The sequence below is a fragment of the Manis pentadactyla genome, chromosome 4 (assembly GCF_030020395.1).
Source record: "Manis pentadactyla isolate mManPen7 chromosome 4, mManPen7.hap1, whole genome shotgun sequence".
NCBI classification, from domain to species: domain Eukaryota; kingdom Metazoa; phylum Chordata; class Mammalia; order Pholidota; family Manidae; genus Manis; species Manis pentadactyla.
The window spans coordinates 164,249,791-164,271,356 of record NC_080022.1 but is presented as its reverse complement, the minus strand read 5'-3'; the positions used below and the strand labels follow the sequence as shown (position 1 = coordinate 164,271,356).

Sequence of the window (21,566 nt, the reverse complement as noted above, 5' to 3'; positions counted from 1 at the left end):
CTTTTCCAAGGTACCATTGCTCATCCTATCATTTCTCTCCTATCTTGCTCAGCTCTGCTCGGCTCTGTCATTTATGCCTCAGCTGCTAATCGGATGCTGTGACACATAAGCATTTTAAATCTGATTTATTCTGAGGGTTGGAAAAACTGCAGCAGATGATTATTACATAAGCAACAGGTAATTTTTCGTCTGGAGAAAGCACATACAGTTTATCTTCACTCCAGCTGTCTCTCCTCCCCCGCCACAGTTTCCTGGGGGTGTTGTGGGGAGACACACACCCTGGGAGCTTGATGAGTGACACCGCTCGGTGGGGTTTGTAAAACCCACACCCAAGTGGAGAAAAGTCGCAGTTCGAACACTGTTGCTCCCCAGAAGCTTTAGTGCTAAATTAAACTTCTATTTTGACATCCTCTTCAGCCATCTAAAAGATAGCTTGAAGCAGACTGAGCCAATGCACCCTATGGAAGAAGAGACAAAAATATATATTCATGGCAGGTAAGGAATCTTCTATGTCTCTTAATCAGGTGCCTTGGGCTCTTGGTAGCTGGTGAGTCTGGGCAGTGCTAATGCTGGGACTGGACCCTTTTGAGCTGATTAAAAATAACTGGAAAATTTCCAAAGTGCACACAGATGATTTGTGGGCTCCAATGGGTTGGCTGTGTGGGAGAGAGGATAAAGTATGTACTTGGTATAAGTGAGCTTAAGTGGGAAGTTAATGGTGTGTGACTGAGCAGCAATTACAGCCAAATCTCAGTTCCCTGTGGTCATGGGAAGAATGGGGGGTTAGGAGGGGACAGAGATAAATAAAACCCACAGATAAACAAGTCTCTTAATTTAGCCAACAACTCCAAATGTTGTATGGCTCAGCTTTTGACCAGGGTGACATCTCTCCGGCTCAGCTGACCTAGGTGTGGGGCCTCTCATTTTCTGTTCCTGTCTGCCCTGCAGGGAGCTAGGAAGGGGAGGACCATCAGAGGCTGTGAGCCCTGAGAGCCCAAGGGCTTTCTAGGTACTCTGCCTTGCACAGGGCCAGCCTGTGTTTCGAGCTGGGTCAGGTCGTTATCTGGGATGAGTGAATGAGAAGTTGCAGCTTCGATAACTCACTGAGAAGCATCTGGGAGCTGATTATGTTGGATAAAGATAGAAATGTGTGGCTTATTCTGAGATCTAGCCAGAAAGCTTCAGATTTGCTCAGGGAAGGAAGGGAGGCACCCCCAGGGGCCAAACTGGCCTGCGAAGATGCAGGAGTCAGTCACCATCTTTTCATGGACCTCAGGGGCTGGGGCGTAATTTCCTCTCAATAACCTGTAGGGAAGCACCCAAGAGCTGCGTCAGGAATCTCGGTGGAGCGAGCATTCCTGCAAGGGCTTGTGAAACACGCCAGTAGTTCCAGTAGTTTGCTGTTGAGGAGGCTGACTTCCTGGCGTATCAGTTACCCTGTCAGCTGTAATGTGCCTGTGCTTCCAAGATGACATTCACTGACTCAAGCACTTTGAGCAAAGTGAGGCAAAGGCAGGGGCCGAGGCCGAGGCACCCATCACACGACAGGCAACCTATGCAGCCTGGTTGGCTGACATGGAAGGCCTGGCTTTGGGAAAGTCGTGGGGGGATGAACCCCTGGACACACATGACACAATATTGCGACATATCTGCAGGCTTCACAACACCAGTGTGGCCCAGGTGGAACGCCCCAGTTGGCTGTCAGTGTCATGACTGGGCCATGCGATGACTGGCCGGGGTTATAGGAACTTGCCCTGTGCTTGTGGGCAGCAGGGGGACATGGGGAGATGATCTTAAATGTCGTTTTCTCTCTTTTTTGTCTCAGTTGCTTTCTCCCGTCCTCCCTCTCTTGGGCAGGCATGTGGTGTGAATAAAGTCAGTATTAAAGTCAAGCAGGACCTAGGTTACTTTCCTGGATGGACTGTTAAGAGCTACATGCACCTTGGTGGAAAGCCAAAGATTCTCTGAACCCTTTTCCTCATCTGCGAGATAGGGACACTAATGCCTGCCCCACAGGTTTATGATTAGGGTTAAATGATAAGATATATGTAAGGCACACATCTCAGCACCTGGCATTCATATTTATTATAGCAGGGCCTCTGGGGATGCCAAGGTGTGTAAAGCAGGTTCCTGGCAGGCTTGGCACCAGGACTCATTTCCTTTGGGATGTCACAGCAGGTATTAAGAAGGGATGGTAGCCTAAAATATGCTTCCCTGGCCCAAAGCCCTTCCCCGTCTTTGCCAATGATAAGTTGGAGAAGTGTGGGGTCAGTGGGCTGGGGCAACAACATGTCACACATGCCCCTGCCCAACAACCAGCTCTGTCCAGACCACAGAAAGGCCTGACCCAACCCAGCGGAGGGAGAGAAGGTTAGGAGGAGCCTGGACAGGAATGACCAGGCAAGGTCAAGGGCCTGATGCTTTTGGGGATGTGATGGAGTAGTGCATGGGGTGGGCCCCCATGCCCATTCTTCTGAGCAATGATGTCATCATAAGAACTCTGTTAAAACCCCCGGTGACAAATGCTGGGTTTCTATTGAGCACCCTCAGCAGATTCCAAGTCCAGCTGGGGTGCATCCTCTAGTGGTCTGGTCCAGATTTCCCAAGGGGCTGGCACAGTGACCACCAACTTTTGGAATGGCCACATGTTGCTTTCTTCCTCTTTTTATCTAACTGGAATGACAATTTCTTTTAAGTTTGCATGCCTATTTCACTCCACATCTTTCAAAATGTTAAAGGTCATTATTTCTCAATAATTGCTTGGTTGGGGATTTGTTGTTGACTGTGAGGGAGATGTGGAGCCTCCCTAGAAGGTCACCAAGTCAGCATTGGTGGTCTTTGCTTCATTTCCCCCCGAGGACACCAAAGACGGGGAGGAAGAGGGAGATGGGGAGGTGACAGCAGAGCATTTGTGGGGAAGCTGGAGGGAGCTGGTCAGTTCAGTGCCCTCAGGGGAGCGCATCTCACACTGCCCCTCTATCTCTTTTTCCAAGGAGCAGTTGACGGACAGGATTTTAATTCTCTGGGGTGCATCAGTGAGCCACCCCTTCCCTTCTGTTGCATCCTCCCGATTCTTCTGCATAACGTGAAACTGGAAGCCTGCCCCTAGATCTGGCACCATTTTCTTCTCTAGGACAGAAGCAGCCTGAATCTCCAGGTGCTGATGCTCTGAAACGGAGCCCATAGTTTTTGCATCTCACTGAAAAGGATTCCATTTCTCACAAACCTCATGGATATAAAGGTCATCACCCTCAGCTTTTCCTGGGCATGAACAGCGCCCCTTTTGTTATTTCTAAGGTCCAACAGGGTCTGCAAACTGATAATGTGTTTGGGGTGGGAATCTCAAGAAGACGAGAATGAAGGAAGGCAAGGCACTTACTTTTATAAATATAGAAACTACCACCAATCCGTTTGGGCTCTTTGCAGCTTCTGTGACATTTGTGTATAATTCATGGTTATAGTGGATGAGTTGTACCTGGCAGGAGGGAAAAACAGTCATAAGAACAACAATCTAGGATTTAAAGGTGTGAAGTACAGCATCTCTGCCCTACATAAGGGTAAACTATAGAGTGTATTGCAGGACAGTTGGAAAGATAACCTTGTAATTGAAAGGATTTCAGGGAGACATGTATGTGTATGTAAAATGCAAGGACATACACACATATACAAAAATACCCATACATATTTTCAAATATTTTCTGGTAACAATCATGCCTTTAATAAGCTCAGGGCCCATCTGGTTCTGGCTCCATCTCAGGATATTTCCCCTAAAGTGTATGTAAAGTGTATTTCCCTTATTAGGAGTGGAACTGCCTTTCTGGGGAGGACGCGCTCTCCTGGCTGCACCAACAGCTGCCACGGGCACTGAGTAACTCTTCCTCATGGCCTCGGGCGAGCAGGGAATTGTGAGGTCCTGAGTCAGCCCAGTGACTCTGAGAGGACACTGGCCAGCCTGCAAGATGCAGCGGTGCTGATGGAGAGAGAGCCAATGGCTCAGGCCCCCGTGCACAGCCTGCCCAGGCCATGGGACTGTGCAGGACCTAACTTTCTCCTTGTTCCATGAAGGTCAGCAATCTGCTTGTTCAGCTCTTATGCAAAAGGCCATGTGGGAGTGCTGGACCTGGGCTCCAGTAAACTAGCTTTTCCTCCTGTTACCTACTTTATTTGAAAACTCTTTTAAAAAAATTTGTGAAGCATAGCTTACAGATATGTTCAAACTAATGTGCCACCAATTTTGAGCCATGTGACTAAGTTATTCCACCTCACTGAGACTTGATTACTTCCTCTGAAAAGTGGCTATGATTATTTGCCCTTGAAAGTCATCTCAGGCAGTGGTTTTAAAATAGTTTTTAACAGTATGGAAGTATAATTTTTGTAACAAACTAAAAGAGAAGTAAGAAAAATTGATAATTTCCCCCCACCTCTCTTTAATCCCAGCTCAAGCAATTTAACCATTAACGCTTAGTATATATCCTCCAAATATCTATCTATGCTTATAAATCACATAAACATAGAGATATAGGGTTTAAAAAACAATGGATGGATACATTTCTTGAAAAATACAAGTTACCAAGATTGAATTAAGAAAAATAGAAATCTGCACAGATGTGTACAAATAAGGAGATTGAAGTAGTGGTCAAAAATATCCCAACAAAAAAACTCCTGGATTAGATGGCTTTTTGGTTGAATTCTACCAATCATTCAAAGAAGAAATCATACCAATCCTTAAACTCTTCCCAAAAATAAGAACAAGAGAGAGTATTTCCAAACTCATTTTTTGGCCAGCATTATCCTGCTATCAAAGCTTACACCTCAAGAAAAGAGAACTAGAGGCCAATATATCCCTAGTGAACATAAATGGAAAAATCTTCAATAAAATATTAGGAAACAAAATTCAACAGCACCATTACAAGGATTATACACCATGACCAAATAGGATTTATTCCTGGAATGCAAGGATGGTTGAACATATGCAAATCAATCAGTATGATACACCACATTAACAGAATGAAAGGTAAAACCACATGGCCATCTCAATAGATTCAAAAGCATTTCACAAAATTCACCATCCATTCATGATAAAAGTTCTCCAAACTAGTATAGCAGGAACTTACCTCAACATAATAAAGGTCATGTATGAAAAGCCCACAGCTAACAAAACTTTTCCTCTCAGATCTAGTACAAGGCATGGATGCCCACTCTTGCCTTTTCTACTTAACATTATACTGGAAGTACTAGGCAGAGCAAGTAGGTAAGAAAAAGAAATAAAAGGCATCTAACTCAGAAAGGAAGAAGTAAACCTGTCTGCAGATGAAATGACCATATATGTAGAACATGCTAAAGACTCAACCACAACAAAAAACTGTTAGCTTTTTATTTGACTAATCATTCACTAACAAATGAATTCAGTGAAGTGGCAGGGTACAAATTCAGTAGGCAAAAACTGGCGGCATCTCTATGTATTAACAATGAACTATCCAAAAAAGAATTAAGAAAGCAATGCCATTTACAAAGCAACAAAAACAATGAAATACTTAGGAAAAAGCTTAATCAAAGAAATGAAGGATTTGTACACTGTAAACTATAAAACACTGATGAAGGGAATTAAAGACAGATAAGTAGAAGGACATCCTGCGTTCATGGGTTGGAAGAATCGATATTGTTAAAATGTCTATACTAGTAAAAGTGATCTACAGATTCAATATGATCACTATTGAAATTCCAGTGGCATGCTTACAGAAATAGAAAGAACAATCCTAAAATTTGTATGGAACCACAGAAGACCCCAAATAGTCTAAACGATCTTGAGCAAGAAGAACAAAGCTGTAGGCATCACATTTCCTGGTTCCAAAATATATTTAAAAGCTATAGTAATCAAAATAGTATAGTACTGGCACAAAAACACATGCATAGACCAATGAACAGAATAGAAAGCCCAGAAATAAATCCACACACTTATGGTCAACTGATCTTCAACAAAGGTGCCAAGAACACACAATGGGGAAAGGATAGTTTTTTTAAGAAATGATGCTGGGAAAACTGGATATCCCCTACAGAAGAATGAAATTGGACCCTTATCTTATACCATATACAAAAATCAACTCACATGGATTGAAAAATTTTAGGTAAATCCTAAAACTATAAAACTATTAGAAGAAAGCATAGGGAAAAAGTCTCTTGACAATGGTCTTGGCAACAATTTTTTGGTCAGGACTCCGAAACCCACCAGCAGTGAAAACAAAAATAGACCAGTGGGATTGTATCAAATTAAAAAGCTTCTGCACAGCAAAGAAAACAACCAAAACAGTAAAAAGGCAACCTACAGAATGAGAGAAAATATTTGCAGAAAATATCTGATAAGAGCTTAGTATCCAAATATATAGGGAACTCATACAACTCAATAGCAAAAAACAAACAAGTAATCTGATGGGCAAAGCACTTATTGACATTTCTCAAAAGAAGACATACAAATGGCCCACAGGTACAAAAAAGGTGCTCAACATCACCAATAATCAGGGAAATGCAAACCCAAATCACAAAGACATATTACCTCAAATTGGTAATATGAATGGCTGTTATCAAAAAGACAAGAGAGAGCAAGAATTGGCAGGGGTGAGATAAGGAAATCCTGGTATACTGTTGATGGGAATGTAAACTGGAAAGTCATTATGGAAAACAGTATGGAAGTTGATCAAGAAATTAAAAAGTAAAATTACAATAAGATCCAGAAATCCCATTCTGGGTATATGTCTAAAGAAAATGAAATCTGTTAATCTAGAGATATCTGCACTCCCATGTTCAGTGAAGCACTATTCACAACAGCTAAGATATGGGAACAACCTAAGTTTCCATTGACGGATGAATGAATAAAGAAAATGTGGGATACATATTCAGTCATAAAAAGGAAGGAAATCCTGCTATTTGTGACAACATGGATGAAACAAAAGGACATATGCTAAGTGAAATAAACCAGAAACAGGAAGATAAATACTGTGTGACCTAATTTATATGTTGAACCTAAAATAGTCAAACTCATAGAATGGAGTTGTTAGGGGTTGAATCAGGGAAATGACAGGTACAAAATTTCAGTTATGCAAGATGAATAGATCCTGGAGCTCTAATATACAGCATCTTGATGACAGTAAACTATACTGTATTGCATACTTGAAATTTGTTAAGAGTAAAAGTCTTAAATTAAGTCTTTTTAACACACACACACATAAAATAGTAACTATATGATGATGGATATATTATTTAGCTTGATTGTGGTGATCTTTTAAAAATGTGTATGTATGTATATATATGTATATATGTATATAAATATCAAGTTGTAGATCATAAATATACATAGTATTTACATGTCAAGAGAATCACAGTAAAGTTGTTAAAAAATAAAAAATAAAAAAAAAGATGGAATAATTTAGAATTATGATTCTGAACTTCATTTTTCAAATTTAAAAACAGTCTGTGTCTATCTTTCTAAGTCAACATGTATAGGCCTCCCTATATTTGTCCTTCTAATAGTTGTAGAGTTCTCCATTGCTTGAATGCCCCAAAACACATCACTAGGTTTCAGGTTGTTTCCATTTTTCTGTCTTTTGTAAAGAATGCCATGGCAAGCCCAGCATGGACCTTCCTATGACACGTTAGCACATTCCACAGGCTGATTTGAGAATCTAATAAGATAATACACATAAAGTAATGTGTGACTCTGAAAGTATAAGAGAGTATTTATTATTACCAATATCCTGTGTTGCATTTTAAAAAAAGGTGAAGTTTCAGAAGTTGAGAAAATCAGTGATCCAAATCTCCTCTGACACAGTGATTTGCAACCATCCCATGTGCCCTGATCACCTGGGTGCTTTTAATACCCACCTATGTCTGCCCCAGCCATTCTGATTTTTGATTTGGGATGGGAATAGGGCACTGGTATTTGTTAAAAGCTCTCCTGCTAGAGGGCAGCTAGACAACCAGAGCAACATAATCAATGAGCATCAATATCCCATCCGTGCCCGCTTAGATGGATGGTGTCTTGGATCCGAGAACGCTCTCAACATCTTGAGTCAATAGAGCCTCTCATGGAGGGAGCACATGTTATTGCTGCTCTTGAAATATCCTATTTGCTTATTGCTTTTTCACTTCTTGTGAATTTTGCCAACGGTGGCAGATGGTCATACAGCAGCTGCTCTGCCATCAGAAGGGCACCAGCAGGCAGGGGCTGGTGAATGTGCTCTGCCTGCGCAGGACTCAGGCTAGGCAGGTTTATCAGGCCTGTGCTCATCAGGTCCCTCCCTCCCTCCTGCCCACACACACCACCAGAGCTTTCTGCAGGGGGCTTTTTCCGTTGCCATGTGGAAGAACCAGGAGCTGTGGGGGACCTGCCACACCTCCCTTCACTGTTGAGTAAGCTTCTTAATGAGAATCAAAACACGTCTTGCCATCTGCTAAGATCTTCCAGCCAGGTAACCTACAAAATCACCTGGGGCTGTGCCAGTGCTTCAGAGCAGGCCTTGAAATTTTAGCATGTTCTGAGAACTAGGCTTTGGAGAGCAGGGAAGTGGAAGGCAACCCAATGGAGCACTCTTCTCTCCAACTTACAAGACTAAAAAATGCTGGAAGAAGTCTCCTGGGTCACGAGATGCCTCATAGGGTGGGACTCTGCAGGGGCCGGGACTTTGCGAAAGGGACAGGTAAGTACACGGGTGAGGCTGTGCTCTGCTCTAACCTTGGGTTGACACATTTGGAATTCTGATCTGATGTCTTGTATCTTCTTTATGCCAAAGTAAGTTGGCTAGGATTCTAACATCATGAGCTTTGGTTTTCATTAGGAGTTGTTGATGGATTGCCTCTTGTATTAGCTTGAACAATACAAAATTGACTTATTGATATGCAAAAATTTTATAGAGTTACCATAAACTAAAAATAAAGCTAATTTGAATACAGCAAAGTCTCCCCCCGACACAAATTTATGTTAAACAGCCGACAGAGTGCTTTGGTAGTCAATGTGTGGTGCAGGGAAGAGCAAGCAGCCACAGCATCTGGGAGCTTGTTAGACATGCAGGATCTTGAGCCCTGCCCGAGTCCTCCTGAATGAAGATTTGCATTTTGACAAATCCCCAGTGATTTGAATGCACATGAAAGTTTGAGAACTGGTTTATCTGATACTGTTGGCTGGTTAGCAGAGCCCCATTTTGCCACTGTTCACACCTCTTCCAGTTCAGTTTGGTTGGGATAAGGGGTACATGCATGTTGGAAGATAGGTAGAGTCTAGATCATAGCAGGTGTAGCATATGAACTACGGAAGGGTTTTAAGCAGCAGATGAGATGATCAGCACGGACAATGAGAGGGCAGATTAGAGCAAGGAGAGACTGGACATGGGGAGCATGTAATTTCAAGTGTTGCCCGTTCAGGCAGAGGATGTTCCATAGGACTTTGCATTTTAAAGAATGTGCATGTGTGTGTGGTGAGGGGGCACCAAGCAATCCCCCAGGCTCCAGAACAGTCAGGAGGACCAGAAGACCACAGGAGGCAGCTTAGCCCCGGCCAGGCTTCTCCTTCCCACCTGTCAGAACACAATTTTGACATCAAAGGGAGAGAGAAAGATGCTTGGAGACTGCTCTAGTCCACTCACCAACAGCAGGGCTTAACTGAGAAGACGTACTGCTTCCCCTCCACCTGCCTTCTGGGTCTTTTCAGTGGCAATTCAGTTTCTGCAACCATTGTCTTTGTTCTTCCCCAGCCAGCAGAGTGGTGCCAATCCAATACCCACTGACCACCATGTGCCTGGGTGGGGGTGGCTCTGGGGAAGGAGGGTCTTCTGCTTGTCCAGCCATTAATTTGGGCTTGAGGAGCAGCCATGTGCTGATCATCATATCCCATTAGGAAGAGAGTATCAGATTGGCAGCTGGGTTCAGAAAGGGATGCCTATGCATTACTTCTTGCCAGTTACAGGTAGTATTTTAAAACCCAAATCCTACAATGTCAGAATTTTGAATAATTTGGATGAGTACTAAGCTGTAGTTGAACTGAGCCTTGACTCTGGGGTTTAGTCAAGGTAATCAGAGTGTCTGACATGAAATAGTTGGGCAATAAGTGAACGTCTGACCTGAGCAAGTATGCAAGGGAACAAAGACTGCAGGCGTGATGTTAAAACTGCTTACAAGAGCAAACACTTTGGGGGCTAATGATGACAAGCTAATTAAACACCAAGTTTAGCTATTCATTAAAGAGATGCCCTGAGGGCTTCTGCTAGCCTAGTTGGAATTCTCGTGTGATGGTGCTCAACCTGGATTACTGGAAATTATAATCTTGACTTCTTATTAATTTAGTTGGGTGTCATCCTAGAGAAGTTTTCTGGAAACAAAAGATTGAGAAACGGCTGTCTTAGAGGAAGAAATAAGACACCATTATTCTCTTCCTGATGCTCACATGTGGTGGACGCCATGATCCAGCATATTCTCTGTACTTAAATCCTCTGTGACCTGATGTGATTTTTATTGTGCGGCACTAACTTGAACCTTGTGTTCTCATCATAGAACATGCTGCCTCACCTCAGTCCTGTACATGGACTTGGAATTCGTTTGTTCAAAAAATCTTTGAGGGCCAACAAGACTGATAAACTCCTTGTCCTCCTAGAGATAATTTCAAATAGTAGCAAGAGATTTGGAGGAAACAAGCAAGATTTTGGCTTGCAAAGTGAATGTCAGTGCAAAAAATGGCAGGAGGCCTGGGAGTGGGAACAACGTTGGGTAGTACACTTGGTGAAGGTCTTTCTGCAGATATTACATCTGAGCTGCTGAGGAAAAGGAGATAGGCATGGGAAGATAAGAAGGAGGTGCACTGTTGGGCAGAGAGTACAGCCAGTGCAAAGAGCCTGGGGTAGGGACAAGGGCTGATTATGGTTGGCACAGGTGAAAGTGGCTTAAGTTGGGACCTGCTCATGAAGGGCCTCATAAACCATGGTGAGTAGCATTGATTCTATTCCAAGTGCAACAAGAAGGCACTGATTGTGAGGAAGAAATCAACTGATCTGATGTGTGTATTTGAAAGATCCTTCTGGCTGCTTTCAGAGGGCAAAGTAGAGGCAGAGAAGGCTTGGACTACCTTTCTTTATGTTATAGCTAAGCTCTGGCCTCATATTTTCTCCAAGACATCTTGCATGCATCACTCCATTGAACATCAAATGCATCTCCTCTCTGCTCCATGGCACTCCAGGGGCAAGTTAAAATATTTTACAACCATAGTAGCATGTGTACTGAGTCATCAGAACAGATATAGACCCACAGACAACTGGTACAGTGACATGGGTGCTGAACATCATTGTTGATGCTAGTCATCATCACCATTTATTGATAACATCACCCACTTTGGGGGGGTACTTCTTTGTGCCAGAGACAATGCCAGCAGTAACATCAATTCATTTAATTCTCACAAAATTCCATGAGTTAGCACTGTTATTTCCATTTGAGTCACGAGGGTACTGGACCACAGAGAGATTATTTGCTTAAGGAAGTGGTCAGAATTGGGATTATGCCTAGTTCCTATGACTATAAAGTTCATCTATTTTGAAATTATTCTCTCTGTGTCTGTCTCTACTTTTGAATAAACATCTCAAGGGTTGGGATATCTATCATCACATCCCTGGTCCTTGTCATGGAATTTGACTTGGAGGAGACGTTGGCAAGTACTTGCTGAATGAATCCAGTTCTGCATCTCAGAGAGTCTTCACCCTGAAAAGGACCCTAGAGAAAACCCAGACTACTGACTTCCTTTGGAATGGAAGAAACTGAAATCAGAATGGGCTATGTCTTGCCTGAGATCACACAGTCACTGTTCATACATGTTTGTTCAACAAGTGTTTATTGAGCAACTATTAAATGGGGGAGAGTGGTGTGAGTTGAAGTCAAGCAGGGAGCTGGGATCAGACCATGGAGAGCCTGGCAGGCAAAGCTAGGGGCTCTGGATTTCATTCTAAGGGTGATGAAGAATTGGGGTTCTACCTAGATTTCTCTTAGGACTGAAGGCAAAGCTTCTTCTGTGCCCGTAATGGAGGTGAGAAGCCTGACACGCATTGATCTTTGGTGACAAGTCATTCAGCTCTTGAGCTAATAGATAAATACTCATCATTACTAAGTGAGCAGGCCTACTGCAAGCAAGCTTCCAAGTCAACAGCAGGCTATCCTTGCTATCGGTTAAACCCCGAGCAGCCCGTGGTGTAAAGGTCTCAAACGGCGTTTGCATTGTGCAGCAGTGAGGGGACTCACCCATGCACGCCAGCTGTTTGCTCACCCCTCAGGCCTGGGCAGAGCAGCCAGCTGTGTTCTCAGCCTGGTGTATACACCTTAGTTCATCTTTCTCATTATGATGCTCCATTAGCAAAAGCCCCTTACTGAACTCAGGAAAGAACAACCTGGTAACGGAAGACCACATGCAGCCTCTGGAGTGATAACACCACTCCTTTCGTTACGCCCGCCAAATGCCTCAGTGGCTTCTCATCGCCTTTGTGACAAAGAACCGAATATGAGCACAAGCCTTGTGTGGTCCCTGACTTTTCCAACCACATCTCCTTTCATTCTTTGTGCTCTGGCCACAGCGATATTCTTTCCATCTCTCTTACATACCTTGCTTCCTCCTTCCCTAAAGCCTGTGTATATAGTGTTCTTTCTGCTTAGAACACCCTTCCCTTCCCCCTTGCCTTTAGAGCTGAGCTCAAAGGTCACATCTTGCGAGAAATCCTCATAACCCACTCTCACACATGCTGTGCTTTTCCCCTTTGAAACACAAATATTTCAGCATTTATTGTGTGACTGATTAATGCCCATCACTTTCCCTAGACTTGAAGCTTCATGCAGGCAAGGGACTGTATCTGACTGGTCTTTGGGATGTCCTCAATGCCCAACCCATACCTAGTACAGTACCTGACACAGGAGCAAGGTAGAAATAATTGTTAAATGAAAGAATGAAGCCACATAGGCTGGTGATAACACAATAAAATGTGGTATCTTGAGGGACAGGGAGGGCAAGGCTCATGGCTGAAAGGGTGAAGGGACAGCCTAAATCCTAAAGAGTACCTCTAACGGGAATCCAGAAACAAAATATCACCCCGGACGATGTGGATTGCAAAGCCTGGCTTTGCCCCTGGGCACCTTTGGGTAAGGCAGGCCTCTCATCTATAAATAGGGTAATAATACTAACTACTTTTTAGAGCTTTGGTGATGATTTTATTAGGCAGAATGTGTAACACATTTAGCCCATGGCCTAGTATCTAGTAAGCACTTGACAACGAACTATTAATGTTGCTGTTACCCTACGATTATACAAGTAATCAATAATAGAGCCTTTAGCTCCCGCAGAAAGAGGGGTTAGGTGTGCGCAGGCCCCTCTTCTGGTCCTCGCTTTGTCTGTTCTCCCAAGAAACTTGAACAGGGTTATTACCTATTCACAACCTGGACCATGTTCCAATTTATTTCATCCCAATTGGACAGCTGTGGAGCAACCTGTGTTCCAGGCACTGGATGAGGTGAGAGCTTTGAAAGAGAAATGCTTCCTCAGTGGCTTATACTATAATTTAGAGGTCAGCACACTTTTTCTGTAGAGAGTCAGATGATAAATATACTCAGCTACGTGGGCTAGATGGTCTCTGTCATAACTATTCAATTCTTCTTTTGTATGAAAACAGCCATAGACAAAATATTGAAGAAAGGCATCTCTGGGTTCCAATAAAACTCTGTTTACAAAAATAGGAGGCAGGCTGTAGTTTGCTAACCCTGCTGGTTCAAATTTGAGAGAGGAATAAAAAAACCTCAGGGGTAGTCATTTTCCAGTAAGTGATCTATAGAGGTAGGAAGAAGATACATGTTGAAAGAATCTAAGTATTAACATCTCCCTTCCCCTTTAATGATAATGATTACCTTTGCCACACTTCTATAGCCCTTTAAACTTTTCAAGGTGTATTCAGCTCAAGTGAGTTTAATTCCAGTCAATCAATGCACAGCCCCAAGTGCCCATCTTATGCCAGAACCCAGGAGTTCAGAGATGAATGCTCTATGTTCCACAACCTTTGAGGAGCTCACCCATATTACCCCATTTGTTCCTGAAATAGGCAAAGGCTGAAACGAAGGCACAGAGAGGTTAAGCAATTCTTCTGAGGTCACACAGTGACCCTGGTCCACTTTGCTCGAGTGTACAAACATTTTCTTTCCACAAGAAAGCACAGAAAGAAGGGACGGTGTTTCACATTTGAGGGGAGATCGCATTTCAGAAGCTGTTGCTGGAACAACAATTAAAAGCTAGAACTTATTTATAGAAAGTCATTAACAAGTTTGCCTTTCAGTGTAAGAGCATACAGTCTGCGGAGAAGAACGCAGTTTGATATTTACCAACCAGCACATTCTCACCTGAAGGTTTGGCAGTTATCACAGGTCTGCCTGGCGACTGCTGAGTTCCTGCATTTTAAGACATGGAATGCAATTATGGCTAAAAATAAAAAGAGGTACCTGTAATTTCATGGACTGAAGATCCCGAAATGTAGCCCAGCTCTCACATCAACGCATAAAACTAGAGTAAAATACAGTATTTTCATCCCAGAAAATGCAAAACTTGGATGGTAAGCGTGGTGTTTTCCACTGAGTTGTATGGCATTTTGAACAAGTGTAGGCTTGTGATACGCTGAGAGCAGCATGATGTTGGAAAAGGTATCGTCTTGAGCCTAGTCAGATGCTCTTCTGTCTGAGTAGCCTTGGCTGGTTGCTCAGCCCCTCCGTGCCTTAGTTACTTCATCAGTAGCATGGGGGTGCATCTAAGGATCATCTGGCCGGGAGGTATTTACACAAAATATTTCCCACTAGGCAGGTGTGATCAAGCAAACAACACAAACCAGGGAACATATACAGGTAAAATGTATAAAAGGCAGTCATCAAAGGTTCCTTCCTTTTCCTTCTTTGATGCAAAGAATGGACATTCTTCCCTTCTGAATATTTTCTGGACTTGAAATTTGTTGTCACAAAACAAACTGCATGCAAAGAATCTTCTAGAGACTTCTGTCCTCTGGGGCACATATTTCTAAATCAAGAACCACTGAGTTGGGTTGTTCTCTGTTGCTTTTCTTTTTCTTTTTCTCCTGGAACATTGTGAAACAGCCACTTCTAGCAGCCACCCTTCCACTTCCTCATGAAAGCAGCTGCTGAAAGCCAGGGCAGGATGGCCTCCTGTAAGGAGGTCCAGGTGCCCCTGGGAGTGACTTCTAGGCAGTGGCTGCTACCTACCAGGACTTAGAGGTGAGTCTGCTGGTGCTTTGCAGACCTCGGCCTGTTTTAATTAATGCTCTGCTCGCTGGCATCCTGCAACCAGGCTTCCTTGCTCCTGTCCTTCCTCTGCACTCACCTATTTCATGCCTATACTGCCATTACCTCAAATGCATCCCAGCAGAGGGCACAGATGATCATTCACTGGCTCTGGAGTCAAACGTCCTGGGAACAAGTTCCGAGTTATTCAGTCTCTTTGAGCCTCCATTTCTTCCCATGCAAAAAATGTGAGCAACACAACCACTCCAAGAGTAGTTGGGATGATTAAATGAGCTAAACCGTGTGAATGAGCTGAAGTGTATAGATGAGATAAAGCAGGCCTTGGATACAGTGCCTGGCACAAAGCAAGCACTCATTTAATGCATGTTGTGATTATTACAATTAGAAATGTTTGGCTGCTGGGACTCAGAAACAGGAAAGGGGAGGCCCAGGAGAATGACGTGACTAGTGAAGTTCCATAGTTAACTGCAGAGCCAGGCCATGAACACTTCCAGACCGCATTTCTTGAGGACATTTTGGTATCTTTACCTTATTGTCATCTGACTGTCAAGGAGGCTCTGCCAGTGTTTTCCTTCTGTGGTTCCCATTATGGAAGTAGTACTGTACTCAACATGTTGTTGCAGACCGTCTAGGCTCTGCCTCTCCCAGCCTCGCGGTCATCCTTGGAGAAGAGCCTGTCCCCTCGGTGAAGACTACTATTGTGGTAGGGGCAGGTGATTTTTGTTAAATGTTTATTGAATGAGTAATTCCAGAGCCCACATACATAACATTACCGAAGGCTCACTTTGCTCTAATTATTGTGGAGAACTAATGTTATATAGTTCCTTTGATTAAGTCAAAATTCTTCATTTTCCTACTTCTGCTATCCACAGAAACTTCTACCCACAGAAGAGCCTTGTTTGAGATGGGTTTCTAAGTAAGTCCACAAGATTTTTAAAAGGCAGATAGGCCCATGTTGCTTGTAATCATATATGCAAGATGCCTAAATGAATATTAGGCATGGAAAACAATGTTACGTTAAAAATTATTTTTTATTTTTTAGTGCGTATATTTTTAATATTTTATTTTGTATTTTTATTTTGTTACAATTAAGTTGGGGTCATAGCAAGAATCAAGAGTAAGGAGATATTGGAAAAAAAATTTTCCAGTGTAATTTAGGTGAATGAAGTGGGGAAACAAGACCTGAACATCTCACTAAAGACTACCTACATTTAAGTCACATCTATACTATGGATAAAATGAAGTTTCCTGTGGCCAGGATTCTCACCTGGCCCTGGTTGGCTAGCTCACTGCACAGGTGTGGGCAATACATCATTATTGACTCTGTATAAAGAGCCCTACCTAGTGCTCTGGACGACATAGTGGCAGGGCTGCAAGGCTGCACGAGAGCAGAGCAGAGGCTGGAGTGGTGGCAGCGCCGAGCACAGAGACTGGGACGGCTGTGCGGGCAGAGGGGCTCAGAGGCGGGGACTGGCTTGCTGCATGCAGACTCGCTCTGAGTGGATGAGATTTTAGTGACTGACTTGCCACTGTGGGAATAAAGTTGGGTATAACCCTTTTACCCCAAGAAGGTTCTACTGTCATTTCTTCAGTCACATCGAATCCATAGTGAACTTGCCTGGGGCTGAAACCCATTGGCAAGACAAATACCAAGTTAACAGACTTTTAGTGGAATTACTTCTATTTGAATTACTTCTATGTTGAAGCTGAAGAACATGGCTTCAACAGTTGGCTCTTCCGACATCACTGACGCGATAGCTAACTCTTGCATCTCTTAGATGCAGGAGACACTCTTAATAAAGTACTTCTGTTTTATTTTCCTAGTTAAAATGACTTCAGCCTTAAACTGTCCTTAAAAAAACAAAACAAAACAAGAATCCAATGTGATGACTGAGGCCCAGGTTATCTTTCCATCAAGTCTGATCTCTGGAAGCGAACAGGAAGGCAGCCTCCAAATGACCACGTGATGATTTGGGCCAAAGCACGTCCACGGGCGGCTGAGAGAGCCTGTTCTCTGTGGCTGGAGGCAGGAACCCATAGTGCGCCGAGGAACCCAGAGCAAAATGTGCATAACACTTCAGGGGACCAAGATGTAAAGGTTCTATCCTCTTATAGCTGTTTGTAAATATTTAAGGCCTCACCAGTGTAGATATAATGAAACTGAAGAGAAATGTCATTTGTTAAATAGCCAGGGGCATTAACAGGTGCCCTGCAGCCCAAGGGCCTGACTGAGAAAGCTTCTCTTAGCAATACTTCACAGTCAGTCCTGGGATAGGCCAACCTCAAATCACAGAGAAACAAAGTAGAAACCAAACTCCCCACAGAGGCAGCTGAGAGGTACTAGCATGAGTGAGGGCCTTAGCACCTCAGGTGCTAGTACTCAGACGCCGAGCTCTAGTCTTTACTTGCTTTGTGACCGCAGGTGATCCCCTAACATTTTTCTGTCCCGGTTTTCTGATCTCTAAGAAGAAACTGACCACTTGTGCTTTTCTAGGCTTTTGGGACAGGTTTGAAAAGGTAATGGATATACAAATGAATATACATCAGTTTTGTTTTCAGCATGTAGCCCAATGCCTGGCATATTCTAAATGCTTAAAAACCTGAGTGAGCAAATGCATATATGAACGTCCTTTATAAACCGTAATGCAATATGTGTAAAATGAAATGTATATTTTTCCTGAAACCTGGAATACTCCATCTTTTCAGAGCTACACTGAGTAATTCCTACAGTTATCCTGGTGGGAGTAGCTGGGATGGGGAGTGAGGAGCTATTTAGATGACTTCTTTAGAAGAAAAAGAAAATAGCTCATCTGAAGAATAGTGAGACTCCTCGGTGGGCAGTAACAGAGGCTAAATGAGGCAAATTACAGAGGCAGCACCTGTCACTCCAGGCGTCCAGAGGACCACAAAGGAACCACCAGACCAAGAGGGACAGCCTTCATTTACCTCAGATTCCAGCTCTACAAGCAAGTAATTCTATCAAGACTTTTATGACATTGTTATTCAGTCATGTCTGCTTTTTGCAGGGGCGTAAACATTTACCATGGAGGAAGGAAAGATTACATCTTCACAACTGCTGCCAAAGCCCCTGGATTCAGGTGGTCAAACAAACCCAAACAAAACAAAACTAACTTCAGGAGAGTCACCTTCACTGACCATGCTCTTAACCATCATATTAGTGGAGACTGAAGCATGAGATCTATCAGATTAAGAGAGGAGGGTTTTCTCTCCTCTTGCAAATCAAGCTGTTGAACAATTTGGATAAAGCGTTCATAAAACTTGGCTTGATTTTGTACACATTAATTGCATAAAGTGTGATGCTTAATAACTAGAAATACTTTCATAGCCATTCAGTATACATAAACACCATCCATGGTGGAGGGACTCTGGGGATGAGGAGTAGAAAGTGCCCCGAGCTGACAGTCAAGGGGACTCGGTTATAAGGACAGTTATGCCACTCCGTAGATGGGTGAGTTCCTGCTCCCTTTCAGACCTCGAGGTCCGCATCTGGAAAACTTGGAGATTTCAAGGACAGGGTTTTGTGATTCTTCTAAGAAATGAATGCACATTGGTGGGAGGTATTAAGTAGTTGCCTCTGGTTTCCATCAAAGTCAACAGAATTACATTGAACTGAAACCAAATGTTTAAATGAAAGTTCAGTAGACAGCATGTTTAAGCGTGGGGTTGCAAATGGTGTGGCTAGAGGGGCTAAGCATGTTGCACAGATGAGAAAAGGGGCTAATTAGAGACCACAGTCAAAGAATACCTGTGTGTAGATCAGGAACAGTCTCTGGCCTCTTGGCTGCCAGTTGGTGACCTCTGGTTTCTCCACTTGATAGTGTTTAGGCCAAACCAAATCAAACCAGAACAAAACAAAATATACCAAACCTGAGAACTGACTTCCACACCTTCATTCATTTATTCTTTCAATAAACACTTCTTTGTGCCTCCCAGGCACCAGGCACTGTGCTGGGCATGAGGTGATAAAGAAGGAAGATCTTAGAGGCAGAAGGAAGCACACATGCAAAGGCCCTGTGGCATCATGGAAGCATGTATAAGCAGAAAAGGCCTAGGAGGTAAAGGGGATGAAGGTAAGATGACCTAGGAGATAAACCATACCCAGTCTTGGGGAAACTGGTAGGAATTTTGCCTTTATCCTAAGAAAAATGGAGAGTCAAGAAAAGTTTTAAGATGAAGGACAGGTTATATGTGGAGGGGGTAGGGCTACAGATCACTCAACCAAAACAATGGAAGGGAGTCTAAAACTATAGAGACTCTTCACTAGAGCACATTTTCGCACTATGGTGTCTGATTCTTCCAGGAATGACACGGTCAACAGCCTGCCAACTTTCCCCTATTCACGCCCTTCCAGAATCTGCTCAGGTTTTCAGTGAACCAGGTTTTCCAAAGCCTGGAATCATCATCCACATTCAATAACATACCTCATATCATGGTGCTTGGCAAGTTAAAAGTAATTTGGATATCTGCCTAAACATTTAATCATTTAATCATTTAATCAAACAATTTTTCTTTAAGAAAAGAAAATTAAGAGAACAACACATCCATCCAGATTACAGGGAACGGGAGACCCTCAATCTGGCATCTGAAAAATCAGGAAACATATTCAGGAAGATAACAAAACATGAGTAATGAGGGCAAAACAACTTTCGGCAAATACAGAAAAGTATTAGCTCGTTTCAAGAAATAAGATACAGGTCATCTAATATTGGAAAATAAATGGCAAAAAAAATCCCAAGAAAGCCCCAACACTTACAGGGATAAGTACAAAAACAATAATTCAGGAACTGATTTGAACTATGCCGGGAGAGCCATGCTGTTCCTGGGCTATTGCTGTAATTTAAAATAAAGCCAAATGCCAGAGGATGATGGGATCTGTTCTGGGGGCTCTTATATGCCATTTGGGAGACAGGGAACTACAAAGACACACCACACTGAAGAAGGCAGGGGTTATGAATGTCAATGAATGGGCTCACTGGTCAAGTTAATGCAGTCTTAGAATATGGCCCTCTGTCTGCTTCCTGGGTGGTGTTTTATAATCAGGGAGCTGCGGACACTTGGGTCCCGACAAGTCTTTATTGTGTGTTATTGTTCAATGCATCGCAGGACCTTTAGAACCTTTGTTCCTCGCTCTCCCCCCCATGCCTGTAGGATCTCCACCCCTCATGGTGACAATCCCAAATGCCTTACATACCTTTCAAACAACCCCTCCAGGACAAACAACTGGAGTGTGTGTGTGGGGAGTGGACTGACTGTACTGTCCAGACTGAGGGACATGGCTGGGAAATTCAGTTTCCTTGTCTGTAGGTTGGAGGTAATGAGGGGCTCTCACGTCACACATCTGTGCTCTGTGTTGTCATGAGGGCCCTTTCTGCTGCGCCCCTGGGTGGTCTGATGGTCATGCAATGCCAATTCTTTGCAGGATACAGCTAGTTGCTTTCTCTCCCCGTGGATTTTGGGGTATAGAAGGGTCCTTTGATCTTGTTGCAAAAGGGTGAATCTGGGCTGACAGTGGGGAAACCGAGATAGAGGAAGGGAAGGCTGACTTACCCTCACTGTATGACAGGGGAGCCCAGATGGTGCCCTTGGCCTATGATCCCAAAATATACTCTTAGAGGGAAACAGAGACAGCATTTTGCTGACAGCATTCAGGAACAGGCATGTGGGCAGTTTATATTAAGACTTCAGCAACCATTCCAAGAGTATCTGTGTGCTTATGAGAGCACTGTGGCTTTACTTGGAAACCACTGGGCCTGATCTCTCTGGGGCAGATGGCATTTCATTCCTTCCCTTCTATCCACTGTAAGCCAGGCCCAGGCATTCAGCAAAGGTTTGGCCCAACATCATCGCTCCACCTGGGACCTCTGTTGTTTGCCAGGGCACCGGTTGTTTCCGGAAGGACTGGGTCAGTCAGAGGAAGGTCTTGGTCCCTTGTGCAGCCAGAGTCTGGGGCTCTGACCCCCAAGGATGCGTGGGGCTGGTGCAGGTCACCTCCACAGAGAGGTAGCCAGGACCTGCAGCAGGGGCGGTGATCCCAACATGGAAATCCAGGCTGAGCCTCAAGCAGTTTGCAGTCCAGGGAGGGAGAAAACCAGCTCGTACACGGAGAGCTTTATCATTTACACAGCATCCTCATGTCTGTTTCCTCACCTGGCCTGTGCAACAGCCCTGCTGTGAGCTAGGCCACAAAACCTTGCAATCTACTTTCAAACAGGGGAAGCTGAGGACCCACAGTCACTTGCTGA

The 21,566-nt window shown here is 43.6% G+C and overlaps 1 protein-coding gene across 1 annotated transcript in view; it reads right to left on the bottom strand.

The window, feature by feature from the left end:
• Nucleotides 1-21,566, bottom strand: part of CA10 (carbonic anhydrase 10) — a 454,967-nt gene that overhangs the window by 19,418 nt on the left and 413,983 nt on the right. The window contains exon 5 of the mRNA XM_036879814.2: nt 3,380-3,475. Coding sequence (XP_036735709.1) covers nt 3,380-3,475 — 96 coding nt within the window. The remainder of the gene's footprint in view (nt 1-3,379; nt 3,476-21,566) is intronic.